The sequence below is a fragment of the Ranitomeya variabilis genome, chromosome 6, assembly GCF_051348905.1.
Source record: "Ranitomeya variabilis isolate aRanVar5 chromosome 6, aRanVar5.hap1, whole genome shotgun sequence".
NCBI lineage: Eukaryota > Metazoa > Chordata > Amphibia > Anura > Dendrobatidae > Ranitomeya > Ranitomeya variabilis.
The window spans coordinates 580,803,404-580,820,557 of NC_135237.1; the positions used below are offsets into that span (position 1 = coordinate 580,803,404).

General features: G+C 52.6%; 1 protein-coding gene across 11 annotated transcripts in view; it reads right to left on the reverse strand.

The window, feature by feature from the left end:
* LOC143783165 (kinesin-like protein KIFC3) overlaps positions 1-17,154 on the reverse strand; it is a 314,549-nt gene that overhangs the window by 125,690 nt on the left and 171,705 nt on the right. For all 11 annotated transcript variants that reach the window (XR_013217103.1, XR_013217101.1, XR_013217102.1 and 8 more), the window contains exons 5-7: positions 16,647-16,831; positions 13,663-13,728; positions 12,586-12,723 (exon numbers count right to left, since the gene is read on the reverse strand). Coding sequence is in view for 4 of the 11 variants with exons in the window: in XM_077271524.1 (XP_077127639.1) it covers positions 12,586-12,723; positions 13,663-13,728; positions 16,647-16,831 (389 nt within the window). In the remaining 7 variants the exon portion in view is untranslated. The remainder of the gene's footprint in view (positions 1-12,585; positions 12,724-13,662; positions 13,729-16,646; positions 16,832-17,154) is intronic.

Consider the following 17,154-nt stretch of genomic DNA (forward strand, 5'->3'; position numbering starts at 1 on the left):
GAGATCCCCAGAAAGCATAAAGAGATTGCCAGAACACACAGAGAGATCCCCAGAGCACACAGAGATCGCCAGAGCGCACAGAGAGATCGCCAGAGCACAGAGATCCTTAGAGCACACAGAGAGCGATCCCCAGAGCACACAGAGAGCGATCCCCAGAGCACACAGAGAGAGATCCCCAGAAAGCATAAAGAGATTGCCAGAGCACACAGAGAGATCCCCAGAGCACACAGAGAGATCGCCAGAGCGCACAGAGAGATCGCCAGAGCACAGAGATCCTTAGAGCACACAGAAAGCGATCCCCAGAGCACACAGAGAGAGATCGCCAGAGCACACAGAGAGCGATCGCCAGAGCACACAGAGAGCGATCGCCAGAGCACACAGAGAGAGATCCCCAGAGCACACAGAGAGAGATCGCCAGAGCACACAGAGAGAGATCCCCAGAGCACACAGAGAGAGATCGCCAGAGCACACAGAGAGAGATCCCCAGAGCACACAGAGAGAGATCGCCAGAGCACACAGAGAGAGATCCCCAGAGCACACAGAGAGAGATCGCCAGAGCACACAGAGAGAGATCCCCAGAGCACACAGAGAGCGATCCCCAGAGCACACAGAGAGATTGCCAGAGCACACAGAGAGATCCCCAGAGCACACAGAGAGATATCCCCAGAGCACACAGAGAGCGATCCCCAGAGCACACAGAGAGATATCCCCAGAGCACACAGAGAGATATCCCCAGAGCACAGAGAGAGAGATCCCCAGAGTACACAGAGAGAGATCACCAGAGGGCATACAGAGAGAGATCGTCAGAGCACACAGAGAACCCCAGAGCACAGAGAGAGATCCCCAGAGCGCACACAGAGAGATATTGCCAGAGCACACACAGAGAGATCGCCAGAGGGCACACAGAGAGAGAGATCCCCAGAGGGCATACAGAGAGAGATCCCCAGAGCAGAGATCCTTAGAGCACACAGAGAGAGATCCCCAGAGCACACAGAGAGAGATCCCTAAAGCACACAGAGAGAGATCCCTAAAGCACACAGAGAGATTGCCAGAGCACACAGAGATCCCCAGAGCACACAGATCCCCAGAGCACACAGAGATCCCCAGAGCACACAGAGATCCCCAGAGCACACAGAGATCCCCAGAGCACAGAGAGGGATCGCCAAAGCACACACAGAGAGAGATCGCCAGAGCACACAGAGGGAGATCCCCAGAGGGCATACAGAGAGAGATCCCCAGAGGGCATACAGAGAGAGAGATCCCCAGAGCACAGAGAGAGATCCCCAGAGCACAGAGCGAGATCCCCAGAGCACAGAGCGAGATCCCCAGAGCACAGAGCGAGATCCCCAGAGCACAGAGCGAGATCCCCAGAGCACAGAGCGAGATCCCCAGAGCACACAGAGAGATCCCCAGAGCACACAGAGAGATCCCCAGAGCACACAGAGAGATCCCCAGAGCACACAGAGAGATCCCCAGAGCACAGAGAGAGAGATCGCCAGAGCACACAGAGAGATCGCCAGAGCACACAGAGAGATCCCCAGAGCACACAGAGAGATCCCCAGAGCACACAGAGAGATCGCCAGAGCACACAGAGAGATCGCGAGAGCACACAGAGAGATCCCCAGAGCGCACACAGAGAGATCCCCAGAGCACACAGAGAGAGATCACCAGAGGGCATACAGAGAGAGATCGTCAGAGCACACAGAGATCCCCAGAGCACAGAGAGAGATCCCCAGAGCGCACACAGAGAGATATTGCCAGAGCACACACAGAGAGAAATTGCCAGAGGGCACACAGAGAGAGAGATCCCCAGAGGGCATACAGAGAGAGATCCCCAGAGCAGAGATCCTTAGAGCACACAGAGAGAGATCGCCAGAGCACACAGAGAGAGATCCCCAGAGCACACAGAGAGAGATCGCCAGAGCACACAGAGAGAGATCCCCAGAGCACACAGAGAGAGATCCCTAAAGCACACAGAGAGAGATCCCTAAAGCACACAGAGAGAGATTGCCAGAGCACACAGAGATCCCCAGAGCACACAGAGATCCCCAGAGCACACAGAGATCCCCAGAGCACAGAGAGGGATCGCCAAAGCACACACAGAGAGAGATCGCCAGAGCACACAGAGGGAGATCCCCAGAGGGCATACAGAGAGAGAGATCGCCAGAGCACAGAGAGAGATCCCCAGAGCACAGAGCGAGATCCCCAGAGCACAGAGCGAGATCCCCAGAGCACAGAGCGAGATCCCCAGAGCACAGAGCGAGATCCCCAGAGCACAGAGCGAGATCCCCAGAGCACACAGAGAGATCCCCAGAGCACACAGAGAGATCCCCAGAGCACACAGAGAGATCCCCAGAGCACACAGAGAGATCGCCAGAGCACACAGAGAGATCGCCAGAGCACACAGAGATCGCCAGAGCGCACACAGAGAGAGATTGCCAGAGCACACAGAGAGAGATCGCCAGAGCACACAGAGAGAGATCGCCAGAGCACAGAGAGATCGCCAGAGCACACAGAGAGAGATCGCCAGAGCACACAGAGATCGCCAGAGCACACAGAGATCGCCAGAGCACACAGAGATCGCCAGAGCACACAGAGAGATCGCCAGAGCACACAGAGAGATCGCCAGAGCACACAGAGAGATCCCCAGAGCACACAGAGAGATCCCCAGAGCACACAGAGAGAGATCACCAGAGTGCACACAGAGAGATATTGCCAGAGCACACACAGAGAGATCGCCAGAGGGCACACAGAGAGAGAGATCCCCAGAGGGCATACAGAGAGAGATCCCCAGAGCAGAGATCCTTAGAGCACACAGAGAGAGATCGCCAGAGCACACAGAGAGAGATCCCCAGAGCACACAGAGAGAGATCCCTAAAGCACACAGAGAGATCCCTAAAGCACACAGAGAGAGATTGCCAGAGCACACAGAAATCCCCAGAGCACACAGAGATCCCCAGAGCACACAGAGATCCCAAGAGCACACAGAGATCCCCAGAGCACAGAGAGGGATCGCCAAAGCACACAGAGGGAGATCCCCAGAGGGCATACAGAGAGAGATCCCCAGAGGGCATACAGAGAGAGAGATCGCCAGAGCACAGAGAGAGATCCCCAGAGCACAGAGCGAGATCCCCAAAGCACAGAGCGAGATCCCCAGAGCACACAGAGAGATCCCCAGAGCACACAGAGAGATCCCCAGAGCACACAGAGAGATCCCCAGAGCACACAGAGAGATAGCCAGAGCACACAGAGAGATCGCCAGAGCACACAGAGAGATCGCCAGAGCGCACACAGAGAGAGATCCCCAGAGCACATAGAGAAAGATCCCCAGAGCACACAGAGAGAGATCCCCAGAGCACACAGAGAGATCGCCAGAGCACACAGAGAGAGATCGCCAGAGCACACAGAGAGAGATCGCCAGAGCACACAGAGAGAGATCGCCAGAGCACAGAGAGAGATCGCCAGAGCACACAGAGATCGCCAGAGCACACAGAGAGCGATCGCCAGAGCACACAGAGAGAGATCCCCAGAGCACACAGAGAGAGATCGCCAGAGCACACAGAGAGAGATCCCCAGAGCACACAGAGAGAGATCGCCAGAGCACACAGAGAGAGATCCCCAGAGCACACAGAGAGCGATCCCCAGAGCACACAGAGAGATTGCCAGAGCACACAGAGAGATCCCCAGAGCACACAGAGAGATTGCCAGAGCACACAGAGAGCGATCCCCAGAGCACACAGAGAGATATCCCCAGAGCACACAGAGAGAGATCACCAGAGGGCATACAGAGAGAGATCGTCAGAGCACACAGAGAACCCCAGAGCACAGAGAGAGATCCCCAGAGCGCACACAGAGAGATATTGCCAGAGCACACACAGAGAGATCGCCAGAGGGCACACAGAGAGAGAGATCCCCAGAGGGCATACAGAGAGAGATCCCCAGAGCAGAGATCCTTAGAGCACACAGAGAGAGATCCCCAGAGCACACAGAGAGAGATCCCTAAAGCACACAGAGAGAGATCCCTAAAGCACACAGAGAGAGATTGCCAGAGCACACAGAGATCCCCAGAGCACACAGATCCCCAGAGCACACAGAGATCCCCAGAGCACACAGAGATCCCCAGAGCACACAGAGATCCCCAGAGCACAGAGAGGGATCGCCAAAGCACACACAGAGAGAGATCGCCAGAGCACACAGAGGGAGATCCCCAGAGGGCATACAGAGAGAGATCCCCAGAGGGCATACAGAGAGAGAGATCCCCAGAGCACAGAGAGAGATCCCCAGAGCACAGAGCGAGATCCCCAGAGCACAGAGCGAGATCCCCAGAGCACAGAGCGAGATCCCCAGAGCACAGAGCGAGATCCCCAGAGAACAGAGCGAGATCCCCAGAGCACACAGAGAGATCCCCAGAGCACACAGAGAGATCCCCAGAGCACACAGAGAGATCCCCAGAGCACACAGAGAGATCGCCAGAGCACAGAGAGAGAGATCGCCAGAGCACACAGAGAGATCCCCAGAGCACACAGAGAGATCCCCAGAGCACACAGAGAGATCGCCAGAGCACACAGAGAGATCGCCAGAGCACACAGAGAGATCCCCAGAGCACACAGAGAGAGATCACCAGAGGGCATACAGAGAGAGATCGTCAGAGCACACAGAGATCCCCAGAGCACAGAGAGAGATCCCCAGAGCGCACACAGAGAGATATTGCCAGAGCACACACAGAGAGAAATTGCCAGAGGGCACACAGAGAGAGAGATCCCCAGAGGGCATACAGAGAGAGATCCCCAGAGCAGAGATCCTTAGAGCACACAGAGAGAGATCGCCAGAGCACACAGAGAGAGATCCCCAGAGCACACAGAGAGAGATCCTTAAAGCACACAGAGAGAGATCCCTAAAGCACACAGGGAGAGATTGCCAGAGCACACAGAGATCCCCAGAGCACACAGAGATCCCCAGAGCACACAGAGATCCCCAGAGCACAGAGAGGGATCGCCAAAGCACACACAGAGAGAGATCGCCAGAGCACACAGAGGGAGATCCCCAGAGGGCATACAGAGAGAGAGATCGCCAGAGCACAGAGAGAGATCCCCAGAGCACAGAGCGAGATCTGTCATGAATCCCAATGGCTAGGGATAGCACAGGACAAGCAAAGTACAAATATATTACGGACGAGCTCTAGGGTGATGGAACCTGGGCTGACCGCTGCCCTACGCCTGACAAACGCAACTAGAGATAGCCAGGGAGCGTGCCTACGTTGGTTCTAGACGCCACGCACCAGCCTAAGAGCTAACTAGTACTGCAGAGAAAATAAAGACCTCACTTGCCTCCAGAGGAATGAACCCCAAAAGGTATAGTTGCCCCCCACATGTATTGACGGTGAAATGAGAGGAAGGCACACACATAGAGATGATATATATAGTTTTAGCAAATTGAGGCCCGCTGTAAACTAGAAAGCAGAACGATACAAAAGGGGACTGAGCGGTCAGCAAAAAACCCTAATCAAAAAAACCATCCTGAGATTACAAGAACCCATGTGCCAACTCATGGCACATGGGGAGAACCTCAGTCCACTAGAGCTACCAGCTAGCATAGAGACATAATAAGCAAGCTGGACAAAAAACCAAACAACTGAAAATCAGCACTTAGCTTATCCTGAAAGATCTGGGAGCAGGTAGGCAGGAACCAAACAGAGCACATCTGAATACATTGATAGCCGGCAAGGGAAATGACAGAAAGGCCAGGTAAAATAGGAAACACCCAGCCACTGATGGACAGGTGGAAACCAAAGGCCGCAACCCACCAAAGTCACCCAGTACCAGCAGTAACCACCAGAGGGAGCCCACAAACAGAATCCACAACAGTACCCCCCCTTGAGGAGGGGTCACCGAACCCTCACGAGAACCCCCAGGGCGATCAGGGTGAGCTCTATGGAAGGCGCGGACCAAATCAGTCGCATGAACATCGGAGGCGACCACCCAGGAATTATCCTCCTGACCATAACCCTTCCACTTAACCAAATACTGGAGTTTGCGTCTGGAAACACGAGAATCCAAGATCTTCTCAACAACATACTCCAATTCTCCCTCCACCAGCACCGGAGCAGGAGGCTCAACCGAAGGAACAACGGGCACCTCATACCTCCGCAACAACGACCGATGGAACACATTATGAATAGCAAACGATGCTGGGAGATCCAAACGAAAAGACACAGGGTTAAGAATCTCCGAGATCCTATAAGGACCGATGAACCGAGGCTTGAACTTAGGAGAAGAGACCTTCATAGGGACAAAACGAGAAGACAACCACACCAAATCCCCAACAAGAAGTCGGGGACCCACGCGGCGACGGCGATTAGCAAACTGCTGAGTCTTCTCCTGAGATAACTTCAAATTGTCCACCACCTGATTCCAAATCTGATGTAGCCTGTCCACCACCACGTCCACTCCAGGACAATCCGAAGGCTCCACCTGACCAGAGGAAAAACGAGGATGAAACCCCGAATTACAAAAAAAAGGAGAGACCAACATGGCCGAACTAGCCCGATTATTAAGAGCAAATTCGGCCAGTGGCAAAAAAGCAACCCAGTCATCTTGATCAGCAGAAACAAAACACCTCAAATAAGTTTCCAAGGTCTGATTAGTTCGCTCCGTCTGGCCATTCGTCTGAGGATGGAATGCAGACGAGAAAGACAAATCAATGCCCATCTTGGCACAAAACGTCCGCCAAAATCTAGACACAAACTGGGATCCCCTGTCAGAAACGATATTCTCCGGAATCCCATGCAAACGAACCACGTTCTGAAAAAATAAAGGGACCAACTCAGAGGAGGAAGGCAACTTAGGCAAGGGCACCAAATGAACCATCTTAGAAAAGCGGTCACACACAACCCAGATAACGGACATTTTCTGTGAAACCGGGAGATCAGAAATAAAATCCATGGAAATGTGCGTCCAAGGCCTCTTCGGGATGGGCAAGGATAACAACAACCCACTGGCCCGAGAACAGCAAGGCTTAGCTCGAGCACACACTTCACAAGACTGCACAAAGGTACGCACATCCCTAGACAAGGAAGGCCACCAAAAAGACCTGGCCACCAAGTCTCTAGTACCAAATATTCCAGGATGACCAGCCAACACAGAAGAATGGACCTCGGAGATGACTCTACTGGTCCAATCATCCGGAACAAACAGTCTTTCTGGTGGACAACGATCCGGTTTATCCACCTGAAACTCCTGCAATGCACATCGCAAGTCTGGGGATACGGCGGACAATATTACCCCATCCCTAAGGATACCAGTAGGCCCAGAGTCTCCAGGAGAGTCAGGCACAAAACTCCTGGAAAGAGCATCTGCCTTCACATTCTTTGAACCTGGCAGGTATGAAACCACGAAATTGAAACGAGAAAAAAACAACGACCAACGAGCCTGTCTAGGATTCAAACGCCTGGCAGACTCAAGGTAAATGAGATTCTTGTGATCAGTCAAGACCACCACACGATGTTTAGCACCCTCAAGCCAATGACGCCACTCCTCAAATGCCCACTTCATGGCCAAAAGCTCCCGATTACCCACATCATAATTGCGCTCGGCGGGCGAGAATTTTCTAGAGAAGAATGCACATGGCTTCATCACCGAGCCATTAGAACTTCTCTGTGACAAAACCGCCCCCGCTCCAATCTCGGAAGCATCAACCTCAACCTGAAAAGGAAGTGAAACATCTGGTTGACACAACACAGGAGCAGAAGAAAACCGGCGCTTAAGTTCCTGAAAGGCCTCCACGGCCGCAGGAGACCAATCAGCAACATCAGCACCCTTTTTAGTCAAATCAGTCAATGGTTTGACAATACTGGAAAAATTAGCAATGAACCGACGATAAAAATTAGCAAACCCCAAGAACTTCTGAAGGCTCTTAACAGATGTAGGTTGTGTCCAGTCACAAATCGCCTGAACCTTGACGGGATCCATCTCAATAGTAGAAGGAGAAAAAATGTACCCCAAAAAAGAAATCTTCTGGACTCCGAAGAGACACTTTGAGCCCTTCACAAACAGAGAATTGGCCCGCAGAACCTGAAACACCTTCCTGACCTGTAGAACATGAGACTCCCAGTCATCAGAAAACACCAAAATATCATCCAAATACACAATCATAAACTTATCCAGATATTCACGGAAAATATTGTGCATAAAGGACTGAAAGACTGACGGAGCATTGGAGAGTCCAAAAGGCATTACCAAATACTCAAAATGGCCCTCAGGCGTATTAAATGCGGTTTTCCACTCATCACCCTGTTTTATCCGCACCAGATTATACGCACCGCGAAGATCTATCTTAGTGAACCACCTAGCCCCCTTAATGCGAGCAAACAAATCAGTCAATAATGGCAATGGATACTGATACTTGACTGTAATCTTATTCAGAAGGCGATAATCTATACAAGGCCTCAGGGAACCATCTTTTTTTGCCACAAAAAAAAAACCTGCTCCCAGAGGGGACGAAGATGGACGAATATGTCCCTTTTCCAAGGACTCCTTAATATAATTCCGCATAGCAGTATGCTCTGGCAGTGACAGATTAAATAAACGACCCTTAGGGAACTTACTGCCAGGAATCAATTCTATAGCACAGTCACAATCCCTATGAGGAGGGAGCGAATTGAGCTTAGGCTCCTCAAAAACATCCCTATAGTCAGACAAAAACGCAGGGATCTCAGAAGGAGTAGATGAAGCGATTGAAATCGGAGGTGCATCATCATGAACCCCCTGACATCCCCAGCTTAACACAGACATTGTTTTCCAATCCAGGACTGGATTATGAGTTTGTAACCATGGCAGACCAAGCACTAGTACATCATGTAAATTATACAGTACAAGGAAGCGAATCACCTCCTGATGAACGGGAGTCATGCGCATGGTCACTTGTGTCCAGTACTGCGGTTTATTCATAGCCAATGGTGTAGAATCAATTCCCTTCAGAGGAATAGGAACTTCCAGAGGCTCCAGACTAAAACCGCAGCGTTTAGCAAATGACCAATCCATAAGACTCAGGGCAGCGCCCGAATCCACATAGGCATCAACGGAAATGGAAGACAGTGAAAAAATCAGAGTCACAGACAAAATGAACTTAGGCTGCAGAGTACCAATGGCAAAAGATTTATCAACCCTTTTAGTGCGTTTAGAGCATGCTGATATAACATGAGCTGAATCACCACAATAGAAACACAATCCATTTTTCCGCCTATAATTTTGCCGTTCACTTCTGGACTGAATTCTATCACACTGCATAGTCTCAGGTGCCTGTTCAGAAGACACCGCCAAGTGGTGCACGGGTTTGCGCTCCCGTAAACGCCGATCAATCTGAATGGCCATAGCCATAGACTCATTCAGACCTGTAGGCGCAGGGAACCCCACCATAATATCCTTAATGGCCTCAGAAAGACCATTTCTGAAGTTTGCAGCCAGGGCGCACTCATTCCACTGAGTAAGCACCGACCATTTCCGAAACTTCTGACAATATATCTCCGCTTCATCATGCCCCTGAGAGAGGGCTAATAAAGCCTTTTCAGCCTGAATCTCCAGGTTAGGTTCCTCATAGAGCAATCCCAATGCCAGAAAAAACGCATCCACACTGAGCAATGCAGGATCCCCTGGTGCCAATGCAAATGCCCAATTCTGAGGGTCGCCCCGCAGGAAAGATATTACAATCTTGACCTGTTGAGCAGGGTCTCCAGAGGAGCGAGATTTCAAAGAGAGAAACAATTTACAATTGTTCCTGAAATTCAGGAAGGTAGATCTATCTCCAGAAAAGAACTCTGGAATAGGAATTCTAGGTTCAGACATGGGAGTGTGAACAACAAAATCCTGTATGTTTTGAACTTTTGCCGCGAGATTACTCAGGCTGGAAGCCAAACTCTGGACATCCATGTTAAACAGCTAAGATCAGAGCCATTCAAGGGTTAAGAGGAGGTAAGAAGCAGCTAGACAGCAATTAAGGGCTAGGCAGCAAAACTCTGAAGGGAAAAAAAAAAAAAAATTTCCCTTAAACACTTCTCTTTCTCCTGCTTCAGCCCAAACAATTAACACTTTGTGGGCCGGCTATACTGTCATGAATCCCAATGGCTAGGGATAGCACAGGACAAGCAAAGTACAAATATATTACGGACGAGCTCTAGGGTGATGGAACCTGGGCTGACCGCTGCCCTACGCCTGACAAACGCAACTAGAGATAGCCAGGGAGCGTGCCTACGTTGGTTCTAGACGCCACGCACCAGCCTAAGAGCTAACTAGCACTGCAGAGAAAATAAAGACCTCACTTGCCTCCAGCGGAATGAACCCCAAAAGATATAGTTGCCCCCCACATGTATTGACGGTGAAATGAGAGGAAGGCACACACATAGAGATGATATATATAGTTTTAGCAAATTGAGGCCCGCTGTAAACTAGAAAGCAGAACGATACAAAAGGGGACTGAGCGGTCAGCAAAAAACCCTAATCAAAAAACCATCCTGAGATTACAAGAACCCATGTGCCAACTCATGGCACATGGGGAGAACCTCAGTCCACTAGAGCTACCAGCTAGCATAGAGACATAATAAGCAAGCTGGACAAAAAACCAAACAACTGAAAATCAGCACTTAGCTTATCCTGAAAGATCTGGGAGCAGGTAGTCAGGAACCAAACAGAGCACATCTGAATACATTGATAGCCGGCAAGGGAAATGACAGAAAGGCCAGGTAAAATAGGAAACACCCAGCCACTGATGGACAGGTGGAAACCAAAGGCCGCAACCCACCAAAGTCACCCAGTACCAGCAGTAACCACCAGAGGGAGCCCACAAACAGAATCCACAACAGAGATCCCCAGAGCACAGAGCGAGATCCCCAGAGCACAGAGCGAGATCCCCAGAGCACAGAGCGAGATCCCCAGAGCACAGAGCGAGATCCCCAGAGCACACAGAGAGATCCCCAGAGCACACAGAGAGATCCCCAGAGCACACAGAGAGATCCCCAGAGCACACAGAGAGATCGCCAGAGCACACAGAGAGATCGCCAGAGCACACAGAGAGATCGCCAGAGCACACAGAGATCGCCAGAGCGCACACAGAGAGATTGCCAGAGCACACAGAGAGAGATCGCCAGAGCACACAGAGAGAGATCGCCAGAGCACACAGAGAGATCCCCAGAGCACACAGAGAGAGAGATCCCCAGAGGGCATACAGAGAGAGAGATCCCCAGAGGGCATACAGAGAGAGATCCCCAGAGCAGAGATCCTTAGAGCACACAGAGAGAGATCGCCAGAGCACACAGAGAGAGATCCCCAGAGCACACCGAGAGAGATCCCTAAAGCACACAGAGAGATCCCTAAAGCACACAGAGAGAGATTGCCAGAGCACACAGAGATCCCCAGAGCACACAGAGATCCCCAGAGCACACAGAGATCCCCAGAGCACACAGAGATCCCAAGAGCACACAGAGATCCCCAGAGCACAGAGAGGGATCGCCAAAGCACACAGAGGGAGATCCCCAGAGGGCATACAGAGAGAGATCCCCAGAGGGCATACAGAGAGAGAGATCGCCAGAGCACAGAGAGAGATCCCCAGAGCACAGAGCGAGATCCCCAAAGCACAGAGCGAGATCCCCAGAGCACACAGAGAGATCCCCAGAGCACACAGAGAGATCCCCAGAGCACACAGAGAGATCCCCAGAGCACACAGAGAGATCCCCAGAGCACACAGAGAGATAGCCAGAGCACACACAGAGATCGCCAGAGCACACAGAGAGATCGCCAGAGCGCACACAGAGAGAGATCCCCAGAGCACATAGAGAAAGATCCCCAGAGCACACAGAGAGAGATCCCCAGAGCACACAGAGAGAGATCGCCAGAGCACACAGAGAGAGATCGCCAGAGCACACAGAGAGAGATCGCCAGAGCACACAGAGAGAGATCGCCAGAGCACAGAGAGAGATCGCCAGAGCACACAGAGATCGCCAGAGCACACAGAGATCGCCAGAGCACACAGAGATCGCCAGAGCACACAGAGATCGCCAGAGCACAGAGAGATCGCCAGAGCACAGAGAGAGATCGCCAGAGCACAGAGAGAGATCGCCAGAGCACAGAGAGAGATCCCCAGAGCACACACAGAGAGATCGCCAGAGCACACAGAGAGAGATCCCCAGAGCACACAGAGAGAGATTGCCAGAGCACAGAGAGAGATTGCCAGAGCACACAGAGAGAGATCGCCAGAGCGCACAGAGAGATCGCCAGAGCACAGAGAGAGATCGCCAGAGCACACAGAGAGATTGCCAGAGCACAGAGAGAGATTGCCAGAGCACACAGAGAGATATCCCCAGAGCACACAGAGAGATATTCCCAGAGCACACAGAGAGATATCCCCAGAGCACACAGAGAGATCGCCAGAGCACACAAAGATCGCCAGAGTGCAGAGATCTCCAGTGAAGCCAGGACCAAAATGTCAACCGAATATCCCCTATATACCCTACACCCCCATATACATAGTCTCTAAGCTTCTACATGAGCACAGTCTGCACACCCCATCCTCCTCCCGCCATTCTCCACCATCATGTACCTTGGCGAGTTGCGCGGAGGGCTGCCCGGTGATGGCCGCCAGTTTCTCCAGGAGCCCCTGGGTGACACTCAGATTTTGCCTCAGGTTCTGGTTCTCCACAGACAAGTTCTGGATCTGCTTCTCAGAGTCGGTGACGCCCTGCACATGATATCAGTTGTGAGGAGCTGGCCACGGACTAAAGACTATTGGACCAAAGCACGTAGAGTGGAGTCCACAGCTCTAAGACTTAGAGACTTTCTCCAGCACGGAGCACCGCTTACGTCAATATTGCTGTGATTTATTAGCGATTTCCTCGCTCGTCAGTTCATCCTCAGGAATCAATGTTTCCAGTCAGTGACAGTAAGCAGAGGAAGACGAGCAGGATAGATCTTATGTAAACCTAAGGCCAGACAGCTAAGGGTAAATGTGAAGCACTCCCCCTATCAATCCCCTCTGTATCTCCAGGACTCACGCCATTGTACTTCCAGCCCTAGGCCCATTTAGTGGATGGGGATTGTAGACCCCGGGGAGTCATCAACACAGGGGGTCTCACGTGCAATCTCAGGTGATGGGGCTCAGCCTGAGGGAGGTGCCCCCAACAATGCAGTTAGCTTTGGGAGTGTTCACCAAGGGCCGGGCTCAATTCTGGGGGCAGCTTGGAGTATGAAGGACTCACAAAGAAATGTTGTTGTTGGCTGGAGGGGTCTCCATGAGCTATGGTCATGATATCCATCATCTGGAGGAACATAGGCTGTGACTGCACACTATACCGGTTGGAGATACCAAAAGCTGTGGGCCAACCAAAACTTGGGACAGTGGTTATCGCCGGATACGGGGCCAGAGGAACAACCGGCCTCGGATTGGGAACTTGTGGACTGAGGACATCGTAGTTTGGCCATCAATGTGGATTTGTTGTACAACCATGGATGTATGGAATAAAAATAGTTGCATTGCTAGATACGAGATTATTACAACCCACAACCTCAGATCTTCATATAATATATTCTGCATTTAGAGAGCCTTGAGGTAGCACCATAGCGCCCCCCACAGGCTTCACACAGCAGTGCCCTCGCTCTGCACTTATAGATGGCGTCTCACCATCTCTGCTCTCAGCTGGGACAAGTCCTCCTCACGCTCCTGGATCTTCACCTTCAGTTCTTCAACCTGAGGGGGGAAAAAATGCATTAAACATCTGCAGAATAATATTACCCAGAAGCCCCAAACATAAAACGAACACTCCAATCACAGGCCTCCCCCAGCCACAGGACAGAGACTGCCCAATCACAGGCCTCCCCAGCCACAGAGCAAAAACTGCCCAATCACAGGCCTCCCCAGCCACAGAGCAAAAACTGCCCAATCACAGGCCTCCCCGGCCACAGAGCAAAAACTGCCCAATCACAGGCCTCACCTGTCCACAGAGCAAAAACTGCCCAATCACAGGCCTCCCCCAGCCACAGGACAGAGAATGCCCAATCACAGGCCTCACCTGTCCACAGAGCAAAAACTGCCCAATCACAGGCCTCCCCAGCCACAGGGCAGAGACTGCCCAATCACAGGCCTCACCTGTCCACAGAGCAAAAACTGCCCAATCACAGGCCTCCCCAGCCACAGGGCAGAGACTGCCCAATCACAGGCCTCCCCCAGCCACAGGACAGAGACTGCCCAATCACAGGCCTCCCCCAGCCACAGGACAGAGACTGCCCAATCACAGGCCTCCCCCAGCCACAGGACAGAGACTGCCCAATCACAGGCCTCCCCCAGCCACAGGACAGAGACTGCCCAATCACAGGCCTCACCTGTCCACAGAGCAAAAACTGCCCAATCACAGGCCTCCCCAGCCACAGGGCAGAGACTGCCCAATCACAGGCCTCCCCCAGCCACAGGACAGAGACTGCCCAATCACAGGCCTCACCTGTCCACAGAGCAAAAACTGCCCAATCACAGGCCTCCCCAGCCACAGGGCAGAGACTGCCCAATCACAGGCCTCCCCCAGCCACAGGACAGAGACTGCCCAATCACAGGCCTCACCTGTTGTGAAATTGGATTTTGGGCTCCCCCTGTGGCCACTGGTGGAATTGAACTGGTGTGCATCATCCTCTCTGTTCACCTGTTTCCATCAGGATGTGGGAGTCGCTATTTAGCCTTGCTCCTCTGTCACTTCCATGCCGGTCAACATTGTAATCAGAAGCCTTGCTGTGCATGTTCCTGCTGCTAGACAACTCCCAGCTAAGTTGGACTTTGTCCTTGTTTGTTTTTGCATTTTGTTCCAGTTCACAGCTGTAGTTTCGTTTCTGTGTCTGGAAAGCTCTTGTGATCTGAAATTGCCACTCTGATGTTATGAGTTAATACTAGAGTCTTAAAGTAATTTCAGGATGGTATTTTGATAGGGTTTTCAGCTGACCATGAAAGTGCCCTTTCTGTCTTCCTGCTATCTAGTAAGCGGACCTCAATTTTGCTAAACCTATTTTCATACTACGTTTGTCATTTCATCTAAAATCACCGCCAATATTTGTGGGGGCCTCTGTCTGCCTTTCGGGGAAATTTCTCTAGAGGTGAGCCAGGACTATATTTTCCTCTGCCAGGATTAGTTAGTCCTCCGGCCGGCGCTGGGCGTCTAGGGATAAAACGCAGGCTACGCTACCCGGCTACTGTTAGTTGTGCGGCAGGTTTAGTTCATGGTCAGTTTAGTTTCCATCCTTCCAAGAGCTAGTTCGTATGTTTGCTGGGCTATGTTCTCTTGCCATTGAGAACCATAACACTCACCTGTCCACAGAGCAAAAACTGCCCAATCACAGGCCTCCCCAGCCACAGGACAGAGACTGCCCAATCACAGGCCTCACCTGTCCACAGAGCAAAAACTGCCCAATCACAGGCCTCCCCCAGCCACAGGACAGAGACTGCCCAATCACAGGCCTCACCTGTCCACAGAACAAAAACTGCCCAATCACAGGCCTCCCCAGCCACAGAGCAAAAACTGCCCAATCACAGGCCTCACCTGTCCACAGAGCAAAAACTGCCCAATCACAGGACTCCCCCAGCCACAGGACAGAGACTGCCCAATCACAGGCCTCCCCAGCCACAGAGCAAAAACTGCCCAATCACAGGCCTCCCCGGCCACAGAGCAAAAACTGCCCAATCACAGGCCTCCCCCAGCCACAGGACAGAGAATGCCCAATCACAGGCCTCCCCAGCCACAGAGCAAAAACTGCCCAATCACAGGCCTCCCCGGCCACAGAGCAAAAACTGCCCAATCACAGGCCTCCCCAGCCACAGAGCAAAAACTGCCCAATCACAGGCCTCCCCGGCCACAGAGCAAAAACTGCCCAATCACAGGCCTCCCCAGCCACAGAGCAAAAACTGCCCAATCACAGGCCTCCCCGGCCACAGAGCAAAAACTGCCCAATCACAGGCCTCCCCCAGCCACAGGACAGAGAATGCCCAATCACAGGCCTCCCCAGCCACAGAGCAAAAACTGCCCAATCACAGGCCTCCCCGGCCACAGAGCAAAAACTGCCCAATCACAGGCCTCCCCCAGCCACAGGACAGAGAATGCCCAATCACAGGCCTCCCCAGCCACAGAGCAAAAACTGCCCAATCACAGGCCTCCCCCAGCCACAGGACAGAGACTGCCCAATCACAGGCCTCCCCAGCCACAGAGCAAAAACTGCCCAATCACAGGCCTCCCCAGCCACAGAGCAAAAACTGCCCAATCACAGGCCTCACCCAGCCACAGGGCAGAGACTGCCCAATCACAGGCCTCACCTGTCCACAGAGCAAAAACTGCCCAATCACAGGCCTCCCCAGCCACAGGGCAGAGACTGCCCAATCACAGGCCTCCCCCAGCCACAGGACAGAGACTGCCCAATCACAGGCCTCCCCCGGCCACAGAGAAGACTACCCAATCACAGGCCTGCCCTCCTCAAGAACAGAAACCGCCCAATCACAGGCCTGCCCAATCACAGAAATGACTGTCCAATCACAGGCCTCGTCCCACCCACACAGCAGAAATCACTCAATCACAGCTCATGGATGTGCTCCGCTGAGGCGCCTTCCCTCACCCAGTCTATTCCTAATCTCCCCACCTGTTGCTGCAGGACGTCCGCCGCTCGCTGCTGCTCTCTCTCCTTCTGTTCCAGGTCCTGCTTCAGGTCTCCCACCTCCTCCTGGAGACGGGCTCTCTCCAACTGCAAGACACTGATAGACTCCACCAGCTTGTGGACGCCCACAGGGGGCAGCGCAGAGATGGGATGTGCAGCACAGAGGACTCCTACAGGGGGCAAGACCATGAAACATCTACCAGCATTGTGCCCTCATCCTCTCCCACCACAACTACAACCGCTATGCATGGCTTCTCCGCTGTGACCCCTCGTACATCCCATCATCCTCTGCTGTCCCTTCCCACCATCCAGTCTCCCCCCACATATTCTCTCCAGCACACTCCGCTGTGACCTCTCATATATCCCATCATCCTCTGCTGTCCCTTCCCATCCAGTATCTCCCCACCATAGTCTCTCCAGCACTCTGCTGTGACCCCTCGTACATCCCATCATCCTCTGCTGTCCCTTCCCATCCAGTCTCTCCCCACCACAG